This window comes from Hemicordylus capensis, chromosome 1 (genome assembly GCF_027244095.1).
Source record: "Hemicordylus capensis ecotype Gifberg chromosome 1, rHemCap1.1.pri, whole genome shotgun sequence".
Lineage (NCBI taxonomy): Eukaryota > Metazoa > Chordata > Lepidosauria > Squamata > Cordylidae > Hemicordylus > Hemicordylus capensis.
This window is the reverse complement of record NC_069657.1, coordinates 243,662,796-243,679,380: the sequence shown is the minus strand read 5'-3', so window position 1 is coordinate 243,679,380 and position 16,585 is coordinate 243,662,796. Positions and strand designations below refer to the sequence as shown.

The 16,585-nt window shown below is 44.5% G+C and overlaps 1 protein-coding gene across 12 annotated transcripts in view; it reads right to left on the bottom strand.

Moving 5' to 3' along the window:
- EVA1A (eva-1 homolog A, regulator of programmed cell death) overlaps positions 1-16,585 on the bottom strand; it is a 126,417-nt gene that overhangs the window by 10,177 nt on the left and 99,655 nt on the right. For 2 of the 12 annotated variants that reach the window (XM_053283910.1, XM_053283901.1), the window contains exon 2: positions 6,081-6,342. The exons of 1 other annotated variant lie outside the window; for it this stretch is intronic. In XM_053283910.1, coding sequence (XP_053139885.1) covers positions 6,081-6,153 — 73 coding nt within the window. In that variant the 5' untranslated portion in view covers positions 6,154-6,342. Of the gene's footprint in view, positions 1-6,080; positions 8,190-8,303; positions 8,806-8,847; positions 8,938-9,252; positions 9,619-10,939; positions 10,967-11,817; positions 13,502-16,585 lie in introns of those variants that run through there. 9 more of the 12 variants (XM_053283900.1, XM_053283905.1, XM_053283906.1 and 6 more) reach the window with 9 other exon arrangements.

Sequence of the window (16,585 nt, the reverse complement as noted above, 5' to 3'; positions counted from 1 at the left end):
CATTTATTTACCTAATTAAGCACATTTAACTAAGTGGCTCTTATTTCTGAGTAAATACACATAGGATTGGACTTTTAGACTGTAAGCCTGCTTGACTTCAATGGTGAAGACAGGCTATAAATGCTAATCTTAAATAAAAATTTAAATTAAAAGAAGGATCTAAGCTGTACTGAAGAAATTCTGTTCATGAATATTGTAGAATGGCCGAAGAAGTAGAAACCCACTGTTTGTGACTCAGCCTATCAACCTCAGTGTGGTCTCTCCCTCCCTCCACACATTAGTTTTTCTCTCCTCAGCTCAGCTGAGCTCAGCTCCTCACTCCTCAACTCAGCTCTGCTGCCAAGGCTCAGCAGACAAGGCTCTGGACTCATCTAGTGCATAGTTTCCCAACCTGTGGTACATGTACCCCTGGGATACAGGAAACTAGGGAGATGGGCGGTGACCTTAAGGTGGGAGGTGGGGCAGCTTTTAGTGGGAGGGCATTCTTACACACACACACACCGCACTTCCCCCTCCTGCTTCAAAAACTGCTGTCGCAGGGCAGCTGTATACCCTCTTGCTACCCCTGTCCAGGTGTGCAAAAAAAAATCATCAAATATCTAGTTCGAATCCACTATCCAGGGATACCCTAGGTCAGACATCCCATCCAAGAAAGCCTAGTTTGTTTGGTCAGAACCATTAGCAACCATTCCAGCAGTAGGCACTACCTCCTGAAATGGTTGACACACTTTGCCCACATACACCACAATGTTAAGATTTTCCTACAACTAGGGTAGAGCAAAAAAGTGGACTATCACAGACCTCTGTGTAGCCCTGATTTTCTCTTCTAGGGCTGCTACATGCACTCTCCCCCATTATCCAGCTTCACCCCACTGAGTTCAAAGACTCACCTCAGCAGATTTAGGACAGGGCTCAAGCCCAGGGGCGTAACTATAACAGGGCAAAGGGAGACAGTTGTCTGGGGATCCACTGCCTTGCCCCCCCCCCCCCGAGGCAAGTCACATGACTGGCTCCCCCAGCCGCACACCTGCCCGGGCTTCCTTCAGTTGTATTCATCATCCTCCAAAATTGATGTGGAGCTACCAGAACATGTCTTTCTCTAGTACCATTAAATGGCTTGCATCGTCCACAATTTACAAAACCTTTAAAAAAATAATTTAGGATGATGTTCTATTGTGGCACATAGGCTATATATAAGAAATTTTACTCTGTTTTTTGTTGCCACTATTCAGTCTCATTTAAAATTTCTTTACTTCATGACCTGAGCTTCAGTGAGAGGAGGGGGCTATTTTAAAATCTTGCTCTGGGCCCACTCCAACCTTGCTACGCCTCTGCTTAAGCCACAGCATATCACACATATGCTGTGGGATATGCTGTGGGATATACTGTATCCCACAGCATATCACATGCCAAGCATGGTGCACTGAGGGAGTCTTTACACTTTTCGCTGTCTTATCTCGGCTGTTTTTCTCCTGTTGAGCTATTCCTCCCTGCCATTAATCTCTGGGGCCATTCACATGACCTACCAGATTGGGCGGGCAGTCGGGAAGGCTTTGCAAAACTTGCCTTTCCCCAGACAAGCATCCTGAGCTAGGTGGGAGTGCACTCCGTGCTCCCAGACCATTCCTGCTGCTCCAGGCAGAGCAAAGCAAGGCAGATCTCTCTGAGGCCTGATCTCGTTATCCCGGCCTCTGGGTATCCCACAGCATATCACATGCCAAGCATGGTGCACTGAGGGATTCCCCCAGGGGATGGGTGTTCTATGAGCCCGTCTCTGTGTCAGCATGAACAACAAGTAGCCCGCTCTGACACATGATTCAAGAAGCCAGGTTGAGGGCACCTTTGTACCCTCAACCTCGGCTAAGAGTTGGGCTTCGGCTCTGGGTTACCGCTGGGATCCACATGGATCCCGGCAGTTCTCATAAGCAGCCAAACCCAGGCTTGGCTACCCATGTGAACAGCCTCTGTGTGTGAAAAGCATTTTATTCTTATTCTGTGGCTGATCTAAGAAGTTGAACTTCCTTCTCCCTTAAATTAGATGTGTCATCTGCTAAGCGTGTGTGTGACTGTGATCTACTCATGTGCAACTGTCTGTGTAACAGCTAAAAGTCAGCCTTCCAGAACTACTAATTCTGCCCATGAATTAGTGGTTTGCACAAAGCATCTGAAGCGACAGACTGTTTATTTTCCTAACTTTTCTCACAGTTCCATCTCTGTTTTAGCCATTCTCTCTCTCCCTCCCCCTCTCCCTCACTGCCAGTTCAGAAATCACCTTTTACTTGCTCTAGGAGTTCCATTTTTAGACTCAGTAGTTCTTGAATGCCTGCTAGCTCTCTGCTGAAGCCAGTTACATGTCATTTTATTTATTTTATGCCTAAGATAAAACCTCGAATTTAATTATTCATCTTTTAAATTTGCTTTATTGTTGAAACTGACCTCTTATTCTTTGTATAACAAATATAACTGTATCTGTGGATCTTCAAGTCATGTCAAGTGACGTGGGGGAACCAGTGGATTATTAATCAATTTAATGAAAGAACTATTCCAGAAAGCATGAAGGAAAAACTTTGTGCTTTCCATTGACAGTACATTACAGAGGACTGAAAACATGAGACTGAGTGAGATCCATGCTTTTTGGCAAAAAAGAAACAAGAATACCCTGATTTGTAGAACAGATCTAGAGGGGGAGTATGAGTCAAAAAGATACTTGTGTTTAGAGTTTTATAAATATAAATGTTTGAATTATATCATTTGTACTGATCTATCATTTTTATGATTCATGAGTTATTCTCGTCTCAGTATGCCGCTGCATGTGTCTGACTATGCCCTGAGTCTTTTTATCTCTCACTAAAAGTCCAAACACTACCTTCACACATCACCACCACAGTACTCCTGCAGACATAAAGGTCATACACACAACCTCTTTTCTCGGAGCTGGGGAGGGCTGCGGGGAAGGCAGGATCACTCCTGCCTTCCCCCACACGAGTGCCACTACCACCCCACTCACTGTGCTGTGCTCCCAGATGACATTCTAAAGGCTGGGGCACTCCTTCCCCCAGCCTCTATGGTAGCTTGTGCTGCCAGCAGCCCAAATGAAGCTGCAGGCAGTCCATGCTGCCACACAATTGGGAATCCAGGGAGAAGGGCACACTTGTGGCCTTTTACCTGGGTAAAAGCCCAGGGGGAAACTTCAGGCTATCCAGTGGGGCATCACGGGGTTCAGCCCGATCTTGGTGCCTCATAGTAGGTAGGGCTGCACAAACCCAGGAAGGGCTGTTTGTGTGAACAGCCTTAGCCTTTTTCTAGGAAAAAAGCAGCCACAATCTTCCCTCCTATTAAGGGTCATCTCCACAATTAGGGTTACCGCCTGTCCCCTGTTCTCTTTCTCTGTTCGCAAGGAAGTAAGTTCTAAAGTCTAAATGCATTCTTCTTTCTTGACAACGCACAGTGAAAGCTGGAACAGAAATGAAGCAAAACTGGGAGAAACCATTCATCCCTAATAAATGCGAATCCTGTCAAATTTAAAGAGAAATATTAAGGCACTTTTCAAAATAAATGAGGAAGAGAACTGAAATACTCCATGCAAAACAATACAACACACGTGCAAATGAAAGATAAAAGCTGTAACCTGAGGAAAGATTTATTCAAAACAAGGTATAAATATGAAATTACATCAGACAGCATCTACTTTTAATTAATTTTCACACTTCACCTGAACAGAAAACAAATATTCTTAGGCAAAGTAAATAATCATGTACCAATCAGTTCTCAAATTACAGGACAGAGAACTTGCCTCCTCACCAAGGAAGCCTTTCATCTTACAAATAAAAATGGAGCATTTACCATTTTTAAGAGTATGTTGATAATGAAAGCAAATCCAGGAGTGTGCCAATACAGCTCTGTAATGCCTAATGGATGGATAGATGCCTAACACTAATGTAGGTCTGTGTGTAGGAGGTCAGCAAAGTTTAGTGGTCAAAAGAATGTGCTGGGAAGTTTCAGTTCAAATCTCACCTCAACCACAAGCTTACTGGGTGGTCTTAGGTAGCCCTTATTTTTAGCCTCAGCTCAGCCTCCCATCTTTAATATGGAGATAATAAAACTGTCATAGTAGTGTTGTGAAGATAAATGAGATGTGTAGTTTTGGGAACTGTCAAGGAAAACACTATACAAATATTTGTTTCATTTTTTTTAGCACACACTCGATGCTGATCAGATATAGCAGAGATAAATGTATTATACTATAGCGATGTTGTTTTTCAATAGCAGTGACTAGCTCACCCAGTTATTATTTTTGATTTGGCCATTGCTATGATCAGCTGCTTTTGGACATAGTGTGAAATTGCGGGTCAATGAACTCTAGGTTAATTCTTGAACCCGAGAGTCATCCCACAGACAATCGTCCAGCCATAGTCTGGCAGCCTCCTCTTTCTGGGCAGAGGAGCCCCTCCCTCTTCCTGGTTTGCTGAGGCCGCATCCCAGCAAGCTCCGTAGTGCTCGTGTTGCCAGACTGCGAAGGAAGCCATCAGGATGTCAGTAGGGCTGCAACAATTGGCCATGGTTTCAAAAGGGGTGTGCCAAACGCGATTTTGCCTTTTTGGCACTGGTCAGGCACCCTCAGGAGGGAAAGGGAATTTAATTTAAACCCCTTCCTCAAACCACTTGCACCACATCCCTTGCAAGGGCCAGGCAATCACGCAGTCTTACCCAAGCAGAACTACCAGTATTGGGGAATGTAGAGGAACACCAGTATTCTGTTACTCTGGGAAGGGATCACGATGACTTCCAAGGAAGGACTATATATATGAGGGCAGGCAAAGAATCCTGGGGTTTGGTCCACCATGACAGAGGATGCTCTTAGACTCGTAGACCTGGGTTTAGCAGTACAGGAAGACTGACCACTCCTGTCCCCATGCTGGCTTGCTGGCTGGGGATTAGCCCTCTCATGCAAACGCCAGTCTACTGGGGAGGATCAGAGGCTCCATGAGCTTCGGGTCTCTGTCGGACTGCTCTTTCATGAGAGAGGCCACGCAGGGACTCTGGAGGGCAGGGCAAATGGTCTGAGAGGCGGCCAACGAGAAGCGTGGCAGACATAGAGCTGACATGCTTCTGGGCTTGTCTGAGCCACCCTCTCTGGTTTCGGGAGCAGGCACAGCACAAAACCCAGTGGTAGAATTTGGATGACATGATGCCTCCTTCAAACCTGAGGTTCAGGCAGTGAAACTCACGACAAGCCAAAAGGTTCAGATTACGGTTTGGGATCACAAACCTCGGGTCACTTTTGGGATGAAAGCATGGTTTCAGGCATACAGATGACCACCAAATAGAACCTCTGCCTTGGACCTGGGTTTCCACGACTTTTCATCTCCAAATACGCTCGCTAACATCCTGACTAATGCTACTGCATGTATGCAGCATGTGTATTAGTCTTGTTTTAACTTTTTTCTATGTGAACCGCCTTGTGGTTATTTTAATGAAAGGTGGTATATAAATTTAACAATCAATCAATCAATATGCTTCTAAGAATAATATGCATGCAGTGGTAACCACCTTGCTTCTGAAGCGTGAGCTCTCTTGCACAAGAGCACAACTATTTTCTGCACTTTCCCCGAAAGCATTTTGTTTCAGCAGAAACACATCCCTGAGGGTCACAACATGTTTCCACTGTGGAGCATGGGGAAGTAGTGAAAATAGTTGTGTGCTTGTGCAAGAGGACCCACATTTCAAAAGCATGGAGGCTAGTGCTGCATGCATGTTAAAAGCATGCATGCAGCATTAGTCAGGCTGTCAGCCACTGACTGGCTTTCACTCAGCCAAGTCACTCATCCACAATTCCTACAATCATTGTAAGATGGTTGTAAGGATGAATAAAATACAATACGTAAAATACTATAAAAAATAACACGCTCCTTAAATCATAGAATATATATGTTATAATCATCCATCCTTTGCTGGATTCTTGAGCTCCTCACTAGAAACAAATGGAAGTAAAAAGCTTAAGATGAAAGATAGATAGGAACATTCGATTGATACACAGCCTCATTAAAATATCCAATAAATAGAAGGAGTGAGAGGACTACCTGTAATAAATGAATATGCTGCTAGGATGTTGCTGAGCAATGCCATCTCTGTGCTGGTATCCACAGGCTCCATACTGCTCTTTGTATGCTGTCCTCTGTGTCTGATCCACCGAAAGGAGCAAGGACTGAGTTTCTAATGGGTAAAAGGTAGCAGACCTCCCTTTCTTCTTCACTGTTGTAGAACACAAAGCAAGTCGAGGATGAAGCACATCTGATCTAGGACCCACCATTCAAGCAGAGTCTCCCTTCTGGCTTTGGAAATCTGTAGTTAGGAACCGAAATCATCACTCTAAAATGCTGAAGTTTCATGTTGACTTTAGCTGGCTGTGCAAAAAACACTCCGGGAAACTACTGTTCTTGCTTGCAAAACCAGATCTATCCTTCCCAGTTTCCTTTGTTTTCAAGTCCCCAGTTAGACCCACCCAGATGATTTACAGCAAATATATAATCAGAAGCCTTTCTTCTTTTTGTTTCTCTTTTCGAGTCAAAGGAGCTTTTATCAGCACCGTTCCAGCAAACTTGTAATAACTTAGCTCCAGAAAAATCACAGAGTGCAAGCAGCACATCTGACTGTAATTCTATAGTACGTGATCTACACCTGGCAAACAGTCCCCCTTTCCCTCCAGCCTTTATTGAGTAGAGGGAGGATCTGGAACTCCCTTTATGACTTCCTAGAGGAGCTTGCATTCTTAATGCTTCCCCTTCAGTACATGAGAAGGGTGCAGTGAACGTGGGTTAATGATTGGATTTTATTTGTTGAAGTTTTGTTGCTGATGAGGCAGCCAGTTCCTTGAGTCTGAAAGAGACCCTTTCAGACCTTATCGAATCACTACTAAGGACACATTGTACTTTGATCTGTTTGCAGACATCACCGCTAGCAAGGAAAACACTTAATTGTTTTTAAACACACATCTAAGAGAGTCTGGCTGATCAAGGCTCAGTAACTTACAGAATCTCCACAAAAGGTCTGTAGCTACGGGCTAGCTGAAGCTGTGCAAACCCGTTCTCCCCTATGTTTATTTGCTACGGTCAAGGGCAATTTTGTTCGGCTTCTGCTTATAGAAAATGACAAGGCCTGGCGTATAAAATATCATCAGTGCTAAAGAAATATAAATATAATCAGTGCTAAATAGCATCACTGCTCTACAAAAAATAGAAATGCTCCTGTCTGCAGAGGGGGGAAGTCTGCTTTCATACATATTGCATCTTGGCTTTTGTAATATCAAAATGTATGCCCAGACTAAGCAGCTACAATTGCATGGAGTAAATCTAGGAACCACAGGTTCTGAGGGAGATGGATAGATTGTAGCCATATCTGTAAGATAAGCTACCTCACTTACACATGGAGCAGAGGGTGAATGCACACAGGTCATTTACTAGGTGATAACTTTCCACAATAGCTCTTTCCAGACATTAGTATGTGGAGAAATGAAAGTGAGGGGGCATTTCAGCAGCAAGGTCCGCCCCTGACTTACATGCACTTGTTTCAATGTCTGTACAAGCACACACCTGTACATGAGTAGGCTCATTTCAGATGCTGAAACAAATGCATGAAGAAAGAAGCCTGCCACCACAATGCCTCTTCTTCCTCCATCTATGCACATTTATTTTGTCAGAGAATAATGACTGGAAAAGAGTAATGTGTGCACTTAAACACTTGAGAGCCAGTTGTATTCACTGATACTGAATACAATACATTCAGTATTCATGAATGCAGATGTTTCTGTGATATGGCTGTGTGGGCTGGTTAATCATTGACCAGCCTGCACAGCTGTACCTGATGAATGGCCAGCTTGCAAGCAACGCAGCTCTCATTAACTCTAGGCAAGCTGAAATGAGAGAGGGAAAGAAGCAATGGAGCTGCCGGGAACTGGAGGCATCTGCATCTTGTTCAGTCCCGCCTCCCAGCTTGTTAGAATGGGCTGCTCCTGATTCAAGGATATGGTGTTCACCTCTTCAGATGAACGCCAGGATATACATGAGTGGTACCTGAGAGGATGAGTGATGGGGCCAAGGTAGGACTTCCAACCCTGCTTTAGACGCTGTATTCAGGTATAGCATCTTTTATTCAACATCTGAAGAGGGCTTGGTTACTACACTCTTTGCATCTACTTAGAAATCCTGAGAAGCCGGGGAATGCTAAGATCTTCCTCACCACTGATAGAAAAACAGTTTACTGAATGAAATTTACAAGCACACCATGAAGTTATTGTGATGTCTCACCTTGAGGTTTTGAGACGTTAATCAGCTGCTGCTTGAAGTAAATTTCAGCTCTCACCCTGAGCCCTCAAGCATCTCAGGGTTCCGCTGTGCCACCCTGACACTACAATCCTTCTATCCTCACATGAGAATTGACAGAGAACGATGCCACTCAGGATAAACAACCAAGGACTTATTCTAGTTTGAACATAACAATAGCACTTTGCTCTTTTTCATAGAGGTGCAGCAGGGAAATGCTTGACTAACAAGCAGAAGGTTGCCGGTTTGAATCCCCACTGGTATGCTTCCCAAACTATGGGAAACACCAGCAGCGATATAAGAAGATGCTGAAAGGCATCATCTCATACTGTGTGGGAGGAGGCAATGGTAAACCCCTCCTGTATTCTTCCAAAAGAAAACCACAGGGCATTGTGGGCGCCAGGAGTCAAAATCGACTTGACAGCACACTTTACTTTACTTTACAGTTCAGTACATTTTACAATCATTAACAGAACAACTCTAACTCTAACTGACTTAAACTGAACTTAACTGTCACAGATTGTCTCACCCAATCGGCTTACGGGATCCCCACTGCCCAATGACCATGGTGCTTTTGCTGCCTCTTTCCCTTCAGGACAAACCCTCCAATATACTGTAACTGTAAGCAAATAAAGCACAAAACCCCGGTTTGTCACAGTTATCACTTGACAAATAGTTATTATTTTCTCATGCAGATTTGATTTACTTTGCTAATTTTTCCTTTTGTTTTTAAAGGTTGGTAGTATTTATCATTAATCTGAATATTCACCCAACACAATCAAGGGGTGGGGATAGAAGGCTACTCAAAATAAATAAAAATAAACTGAAATTTAGGAAAGAAAACCAGTGTCTATATCAACAATAACACAAGATTACTAAGAATGCATACCACAATGCAAGAACAATTTAAAAAGATTGTTGTACAGATTAATACCTTTACTCTGATAGGAATTATTTTCAGCTCTAATGCACATATATTTTCTTTGCCTTTTGCCAAGCAAGCTACATTATCCAATATCTTTGGTATATGAAATAAACAAAAAGCAGGCAAACAAAAATCTGTCCAGTATAACTGTGCCTGTTGGAACAGACCTCCTCTTCAGCTCAGTTCACACTTGAGAGTCTCCCAGACAGAACTAGGACTGCAGGTCCAGATTTATGAAACCAGAGACCAAGAGAAAAAGGCCTTTGAGCACAGGCAACATGCTTCTCTCCTCTCCCTCATTTGGTAATTATGGTCTGAAAGGTCTTAGGAAATCGATTACCTGAGAAGACACTGAGAAAGCTAAATTGGTAGCGCCCAAACCTACAGGTAAAACTCGGAAAATTAGAATATCGTGCAAAAGTCCATTAATTTCAGTAATACAAATTATAAGGTGAAACTGATATATGAGACAGACGCATTACATGCAAAGCGAGATAAGTCAAGCCTTAATTTGTTATAATTGTGATGATCATGGCATACAGCTCATGAAAACCCCAAATCCACAATCTCAGAAAATTAGAATATTACATGGAACCAAGAAGACAAGGATTGAAGAATAGAACAATATCGGACCTCTGAAAAGTATAAGCATGCATATGTATTCAGTACTTGGTTTGGGCCCCTTTTGCAGCAATTACTGCCTCAATGCGGCGTGGCATGGATGCTATCAGCCTGTGGCACTGATGAGGTATTATGGAAGACCAGGATGCTTCATTAGCGGCCTTCAGCTCTTCTGCATTGCTTGGTCTCATGTCTCTCATCCTTTTCTTGGCAATGCCCCAAAGAATCTCTATGGGGTCAGGTCAGGCGAGTTTGCTGGCCAATCAAGCACAGTACACTGTATACTTTTCAGAGGTCCAATATTGTTCTATTCTTCAATCCTTGTCTTCTTGGTTCCATGTAATATTCTAATTTTCTGAGATTGTGGATTTGGGGTTTTCATGAGCTGTACGCCATGATCATCACAATTATAACAAATTAAGGCTTGACTTATCTCGCTTTGCATGTAATGCGTCTGTCTCATATATCAGTTTCACCTTTTAATTTGCATTACTGAAATTAATGGACTTTTGCACGATATTCTAATTTTCCGAGTTTCACCTGTAGTATGTATATTCCAAAATACCTTTCTATATAGAATTCTAATTAGAGGGGCACTCCACAGCCAAAATGATTTCTCCTCTCACTCTCTGATCGCAATATCCCCCAATCCAGCATGATTTCCCTCTCAGCTGTTGGATTAGTGAAGGAAACCTGCAATCCCCAATTAAACCTTTGCCAGAAGCTAAGATAAAGATCCTGACCACGCCCAGCTAGGTAATGGCCTTCACTGGGAAACAGCCATCCGCTCCATTGCAAAGCCCAGAGAGAGTGTGTTCTGTGGATGCGCTCTTACTCAGAGATTCTTGGCTGCATGGCTCTCTGGCTGCTGCCCCTAGATGATACCAAACTCTTTCGGGTAGTGAAATCCAAAACAGATTGTGAGGAGCTCCAAGAGGATCTCTCCAAACTGGAGGAGTGGGCGACAAAGTGGCAAATGTGGTTCAGTGTTGGCAAGTGTAAGGTGATGCACATTGGGACGAAGAACCCCAACTTCAAGTATATGCTGCTGGGATCTGAGGTGTCGGTGACTGACCAGGAGAGGGATCTTGGGGTCGTGGTGGACAGCTTGTTGAAAGTGTTGACTCAATGTGCGGCAGCTGTGAAAAAGGCAAATTCCATGCTAGGGATCATTAGGAAGGGGGTTGAAAATAAAAATGCTAATATTCTAATGCCCTTATACAAAACTATGGTGCGGCCACACCTGGAGTACTGCGTACAATTCTGGTCACCACATCAAAAAAGGACATTGTAGAACTGGAAAAGGTCCAGAGGAGGGCAACCAAGATGATCAGGGGCCTAGAGCACCTTTCTTATAAGGCAAGGCTACAGCACCTGGGACTTTTTAGATTAGAAAAAAGATGACTGCGGGGAGATATGATAGAGGTATATAAAATCATGCATGGTGTGGAGAAAGTGGATAGAGAGAAATTCTTCTCCCTCTCACATAACACTAGAACCAGGGGTCATCCCATGAAATTGATTGCTGGGAAATCTAGGACCAACAAACAGAAGTACTTTTTCACACAACGCATAATCCACTTGTGGAATTCTCTGCCACAAGATGTGGTGACAGCCAACAACCTGGATGGCTTTAAGAGGGGTTTGGATAACTTCATGGAGGAGAGGTCTATCAACGGCTACTAGTCGGAGGGCTATAGGCCACCTCCAGCCTCAAAGGCAGAATGCCTCTGAGTACCAGTTGCAGGGGAGTAACAGCAGGACAGAGGGCATGCCATCAACTCCTGCCTGTGGCTTCCAGCGGCGTTGGTGGGTCACTATGCGAAACAGGATGCTGGACTAGATGGGCCTTGGGCCTGATCCAGCAGGGCTATTCTTATGTTCTTAAAGAGCTGCTTTCAACCCCCCTTGAGTCTCCTGACCCTCATGAAGCCACCCAGAGTTTCCTCTTACCAAGTGGGTCTCCAATCATCTTGCTTCCAGCACATGAAAGCTACATGGAAAGGACAGGTATATTCCCCCTTCTTACTAACCAACAATCAGATCTACCCTTTTTTTTGGTGGGGGGGGGAGGTTCTCTATCCCCTCTGCTTCTGTTCTCTTTCCCCTCTGTTTAGCTGCCTCTTCTGCGAGTCTTTGTTTCTCTCGTCTCTTTTCTATTCTCTAACTAGCTAAGCCGGAGTCCAAAGGGACTCCTATTCATCAAAACAGTACTCTGATCATGGATATTGTGTGATCCCAGAGGAAGGAGGCTATCCTCCTTCAAGGTCACCCAAACTTGTAGTGAAGGTGGTTGGTTGGTGGTGGGACAAAACAAAACAAAAAACCTGTGAAAGTGCTCATCATTCTGAATCTGGCTGCTGCTTGCCCCTAGAGGCTGCTGCTCTCTTGTTTGCATAAGCAACCGCCTGTTTCGACAAGAGGGTTTCCTTGGGCTTTCACTTTAAAACTAGTATACAAAGCTGAATTGCCAGTGTTTCCGCAGATGCTGAGTAGAAGTCTTGGCATTCACCCACAGCGGGAATGCAGACCACCCACCTGTGGAAGTGAAGGCCAACCCTTGGTAATTCTTCCTTTCCAGTCTGCAAGAGGAGTTAAGGGTGGGTGGGGCATGCAGCACCTTGGGAAAGTAGTGTGTCCCCCCCCCTGCTCATTTCTAATGTTTAATTAGAAATGTTTAATATGTTTAAAGAAATGTTTAAGTTTAATATGTGGGACACAGCTCATCCACCCAGAAATGCACCTTGTCCCTTCTGTCCCCCCTCCCCAGTTTTTTTTTTTTCGTGGTGCCACCACTGCCAGCCTTCTGGGTCCTATGGGTCCACCCTGTGTCTTCTGGGTCCACCCTTCACATCTGGGGGTGGGGGGAGGCTGATCCGTGAAACGGAGTCAATCTGAATGCTTCCCTTACTGTGAGTGGGGATCAGGGTCTGAATAGACAGTATTGCCATGGGGGGAGGCAGAGGGCCTCTTTTTTGCTCCATTCTTGGACTTGGTCCAAGCACACACACACAACTCGGTGTGTCTGTGTATTTCTCTCACATACGTCTGCACATGCAGTCCTTTCTGCTTCCCTTTTCCTGCAGCGGCCTTAGGCTTGGAACTTCCCTTGAAGCAGTTATGTTAGTGAAAGCGGGTGGCGGGGGGGGGCGGTGACACTGAGATGTTAAGAAGGCCTCACACTCTGATTTAGGTGGGGTCGCTCCATCTAGGGACTGCCCTGCCTCCACTCTCCTCACCCACCACATGCAAACATAAACAGGGGGGAAAGGAGTCGATGCTCTGATCATTGCTGCTCTTGCCTTCTTCCTCCCCCAATGCCAAACTTGGGATAATGTGATAATTTCTGCTGACTTCATTGAGTAGCCGCCTCCTGATAATGTTGAAACAGGGCAAGGAAGCAGGCTGTGGGGGGCAGGGGGGGTGTCCTTCCTGCAGCGCCAGTCTTCATGTAACCCCCTAAGCCACCATTCCCTTCCCTCTCTGCCTTCTCCTTTTCCTCTTCTCCTCGGCTTCCTTTCTTCTGTCACTTTGCCTCTCTCTCTCTCTCTTTCGCCGTTTTCGTTTTGTTTCTGTCCCTCTGCAACTGTCATCCCCCACTCCTCCACCACCACCACCACCACCCGCACTCTCTTGTCTCCATGGTAACAAGCAGCTCTTGGCAGCCTGCCCAGTCCCAGACCTCACGTACAATTGAAAGCTATTCATTTATTTATTAAAATGTTTTTATCCTGCCATTTCATCCACTCGGACTCCCAAGGCAGCTCGCAATATACATAACACAATACAGATATGAAACATCACAATAGACTGCAATCAGTAAAAACACAGAATCAACCATCAACATATAAAATATAGCAGAAGCACGAAAAAGAAAATAGGAGCGGTGACAAGATAAAAATCACCTAAGCCAGAGAGCCACTACCCAGTCCAAATAGTTACCTTATCATTAGTATCCTGACCTATCAGCCCTAAGCAAGCAAGCAAGGAGTCAAGTATATTTCCCAGAACAACAGGTCCTCAAGTTGGGCACCATTACCAAAAAGGCCTTCTTGCCTGTACCCAGCCAACATATTTCGGATGGTTGTGGGGCACAGAATAGGGCCTCATCTGAGGATCTCAATATGCAGGAAGGTTCACAGAGCTCATCTTTCAGATATCCTGCTCCTAAGATGTTTAGGCAAGAAAGGTAAGAACCAGGACTCTAAATTGGGCTTGGAAACCAATCATGAGCTGATGAGGATGATACAATACTGGTATTATTTTACTGGAGAGAGATGGGCTCCTAGAAGTACTCTAGCTGCTGGATTCTGTCAACTAAGCTTCCCAGTCATTTTTCAAAAGCATCCCCACATAGAGGGAGTTCCAGTAACCTAATCTAGTTGTGACCAGGGTCCGTTTAACTATGGTAAGATTGGCCTTCTCCAGGAAAGGGCACCGCTAACACACTAACCAAAGCTAGGCAAAAGTACTCCATGGCCACAATAGCTATCTGTGCTTCTAGAAGGAATGCCAGCTCCAGGAGTTCCCTCTAGCTGCAGACCTGATATTTCATGCAGTTAATTAGCTGATACCCTGATACAATTAGCTGATACCCTGACCAACAGTACTTCTATCCTCTCTGCATTAAGCTTCATTGTTGTAGCCCACACCCGTGCATTTACAAGCAAGTTGGGAATTTTTGCAGAAACCCAAAGCAGAACAAGGGTTCCAAGTGTTCTCCACTTTTGCTCACAACTGCTGAGTTCAATCCAAATTAAGCACAGAAGAGCTCACCCATCTCTAGTCCGGATCATACAGTTTCCTATGGGATATGTTGTAAACAGTCAAGCATAAGTGTTACAATTTAGATGAGAAATACCAATCACGCCTTTATCAGAAACAGTCATTAAGCTGCTTCATACCCAGTCAGACCATTGGTCCATCTAGGTCAGTATTGTCTCTAGATTGGCTGGAAGTAGTTCTCCAAAGTTTCAGGAGGAGTCTTTCCCAGCTCTACCTGGAGATGCCAGGGACTGAATCTAGAGCTTTCGGCATGCAAATCAAGTGCTCTACCACTGAACAATGGCCCCCTCGCCAAATCCATTAAGACAATTTTACACTGGAATTCACATTCTAAAGCTATATTTAAGCTACTCTCACTGCTTTGCTGGATTTCACCTGCTCCCCCTGTCATGTCAGCCTCTTTGACCTCTCAGCATTGAGAGAAATGTGGGGATTTGGCCAGTGCAGGATGTCCTTACCAATGTGGAGGAACCAGTGGGAACCAAGGAAGCAGGGGAGAAACATTTTAATTTTCCAGGATATTATGCTGCTGACCTGAAAGTTGTTATCCTACAGGGGTGAAACTGCAGTGCAAGACCGTTGAAATAGAATTTATCAAGGCATTTAACTATATTTGCACAGGCATGAATCGGAATTATGGGTTCCTATCATATTACCGTGTAAATTAATTTAAGCTGAGCTAGAAGGATTTTGTTATCAACAGTTACTGCAGTTGTGCATTGCCACTGCACCTTATTTACATAGAATTGTCACAGACTACATACTTTGCTTTCTTTTTCTCTGCATCTATGTGCATGTAGCAATCGGCCCCTCCCTTGCCCTAAAGAGTGAACCGGAAGTGAACCCTGTCCTGTCTGTCAGGCAGTGACCTCTGGGGATCAGCCACTGAGCACACGGTGACTGAGACCTAGGAGGCCTGGAGGCAGGAAGTGAAAGGGTTCTTTGTTGTCTCAGTTGGAGCCAGGCAGGAAATGAGAGAGGATGGGTGGAAGGCTTGGTGGGGGAGCAATGGGGTTTTGCACCTCATGGTCAAAGCTAGCCTGAAGAATTCAATCAGTGAAGGACATCTGCAGATCTTGGAGAGACAGGATTGCAGGAGCTTGAATGCTCTGCCATGGATATGGTGAGTTCAGGAGGGAAGCCAGGGCTTTGGCTTCAGGGAAAGGTTTGGCCAAGGAACTGTGTGTTAGGCAGCCTGTGTTAAATTATTTTGATTTTGTGCATTGCAAGCCCTTACAACTGGTTTATTGTGTTTTTATCTGTAACATTAACAAGCTAAGAGCAATGCTAGCCTGTGCCCTTTCTTTCCATCAAGGGGGCTTTTGTATTTTCTTGCATTTATGTTCTATGCAACTGAATGACCATGATTTTTAAAGTGTGCCACTCCAAACAAACCAGCCGTAGTGCTTTTTGGAAGTAATCTTGTAAAGTACTGAGTGTTTCTTTTTCCTGTAACAGAAGCTGCTGGAGCCTCAGACCTAAGCAGTCTGTCGTCTTTTGAATAAAGTTTTCTCTTTTTATTCTTTGTAACTTCACCTACCTCTGAGTGGCTTTTTAACTCAGGAAAAAGGGGTTTTTACTCTGGTGCAGACACTCCTCAAAGTTAATTGTTCAGCAACTGACGAAGTTTTCGCACCACGTCTAGGCTGCACGTGGGAGATATTTGTATTTTCCATTTAGTAAAAGGGGAAGAGTCTCCCTGGACACTCACCCAAATCCAGGGAGGAGTTAAACTCTGTAATTAGGGTGTGGTGGCAGCAAATCAGCTACTGAGGAAGCTTTAAGTTTTACCAGAGGAACAGCCTTTGTTGAGCAAACATGGAGGGAATAAATCAGCGTTTTCCTTTCCCTCACATGGGCTTGCTTTGAGACAAAGGCTGGGCTTAAATCTTCCATTCGCTATTCGCTACAGTGCATATATGTGCATGTTTGTGTG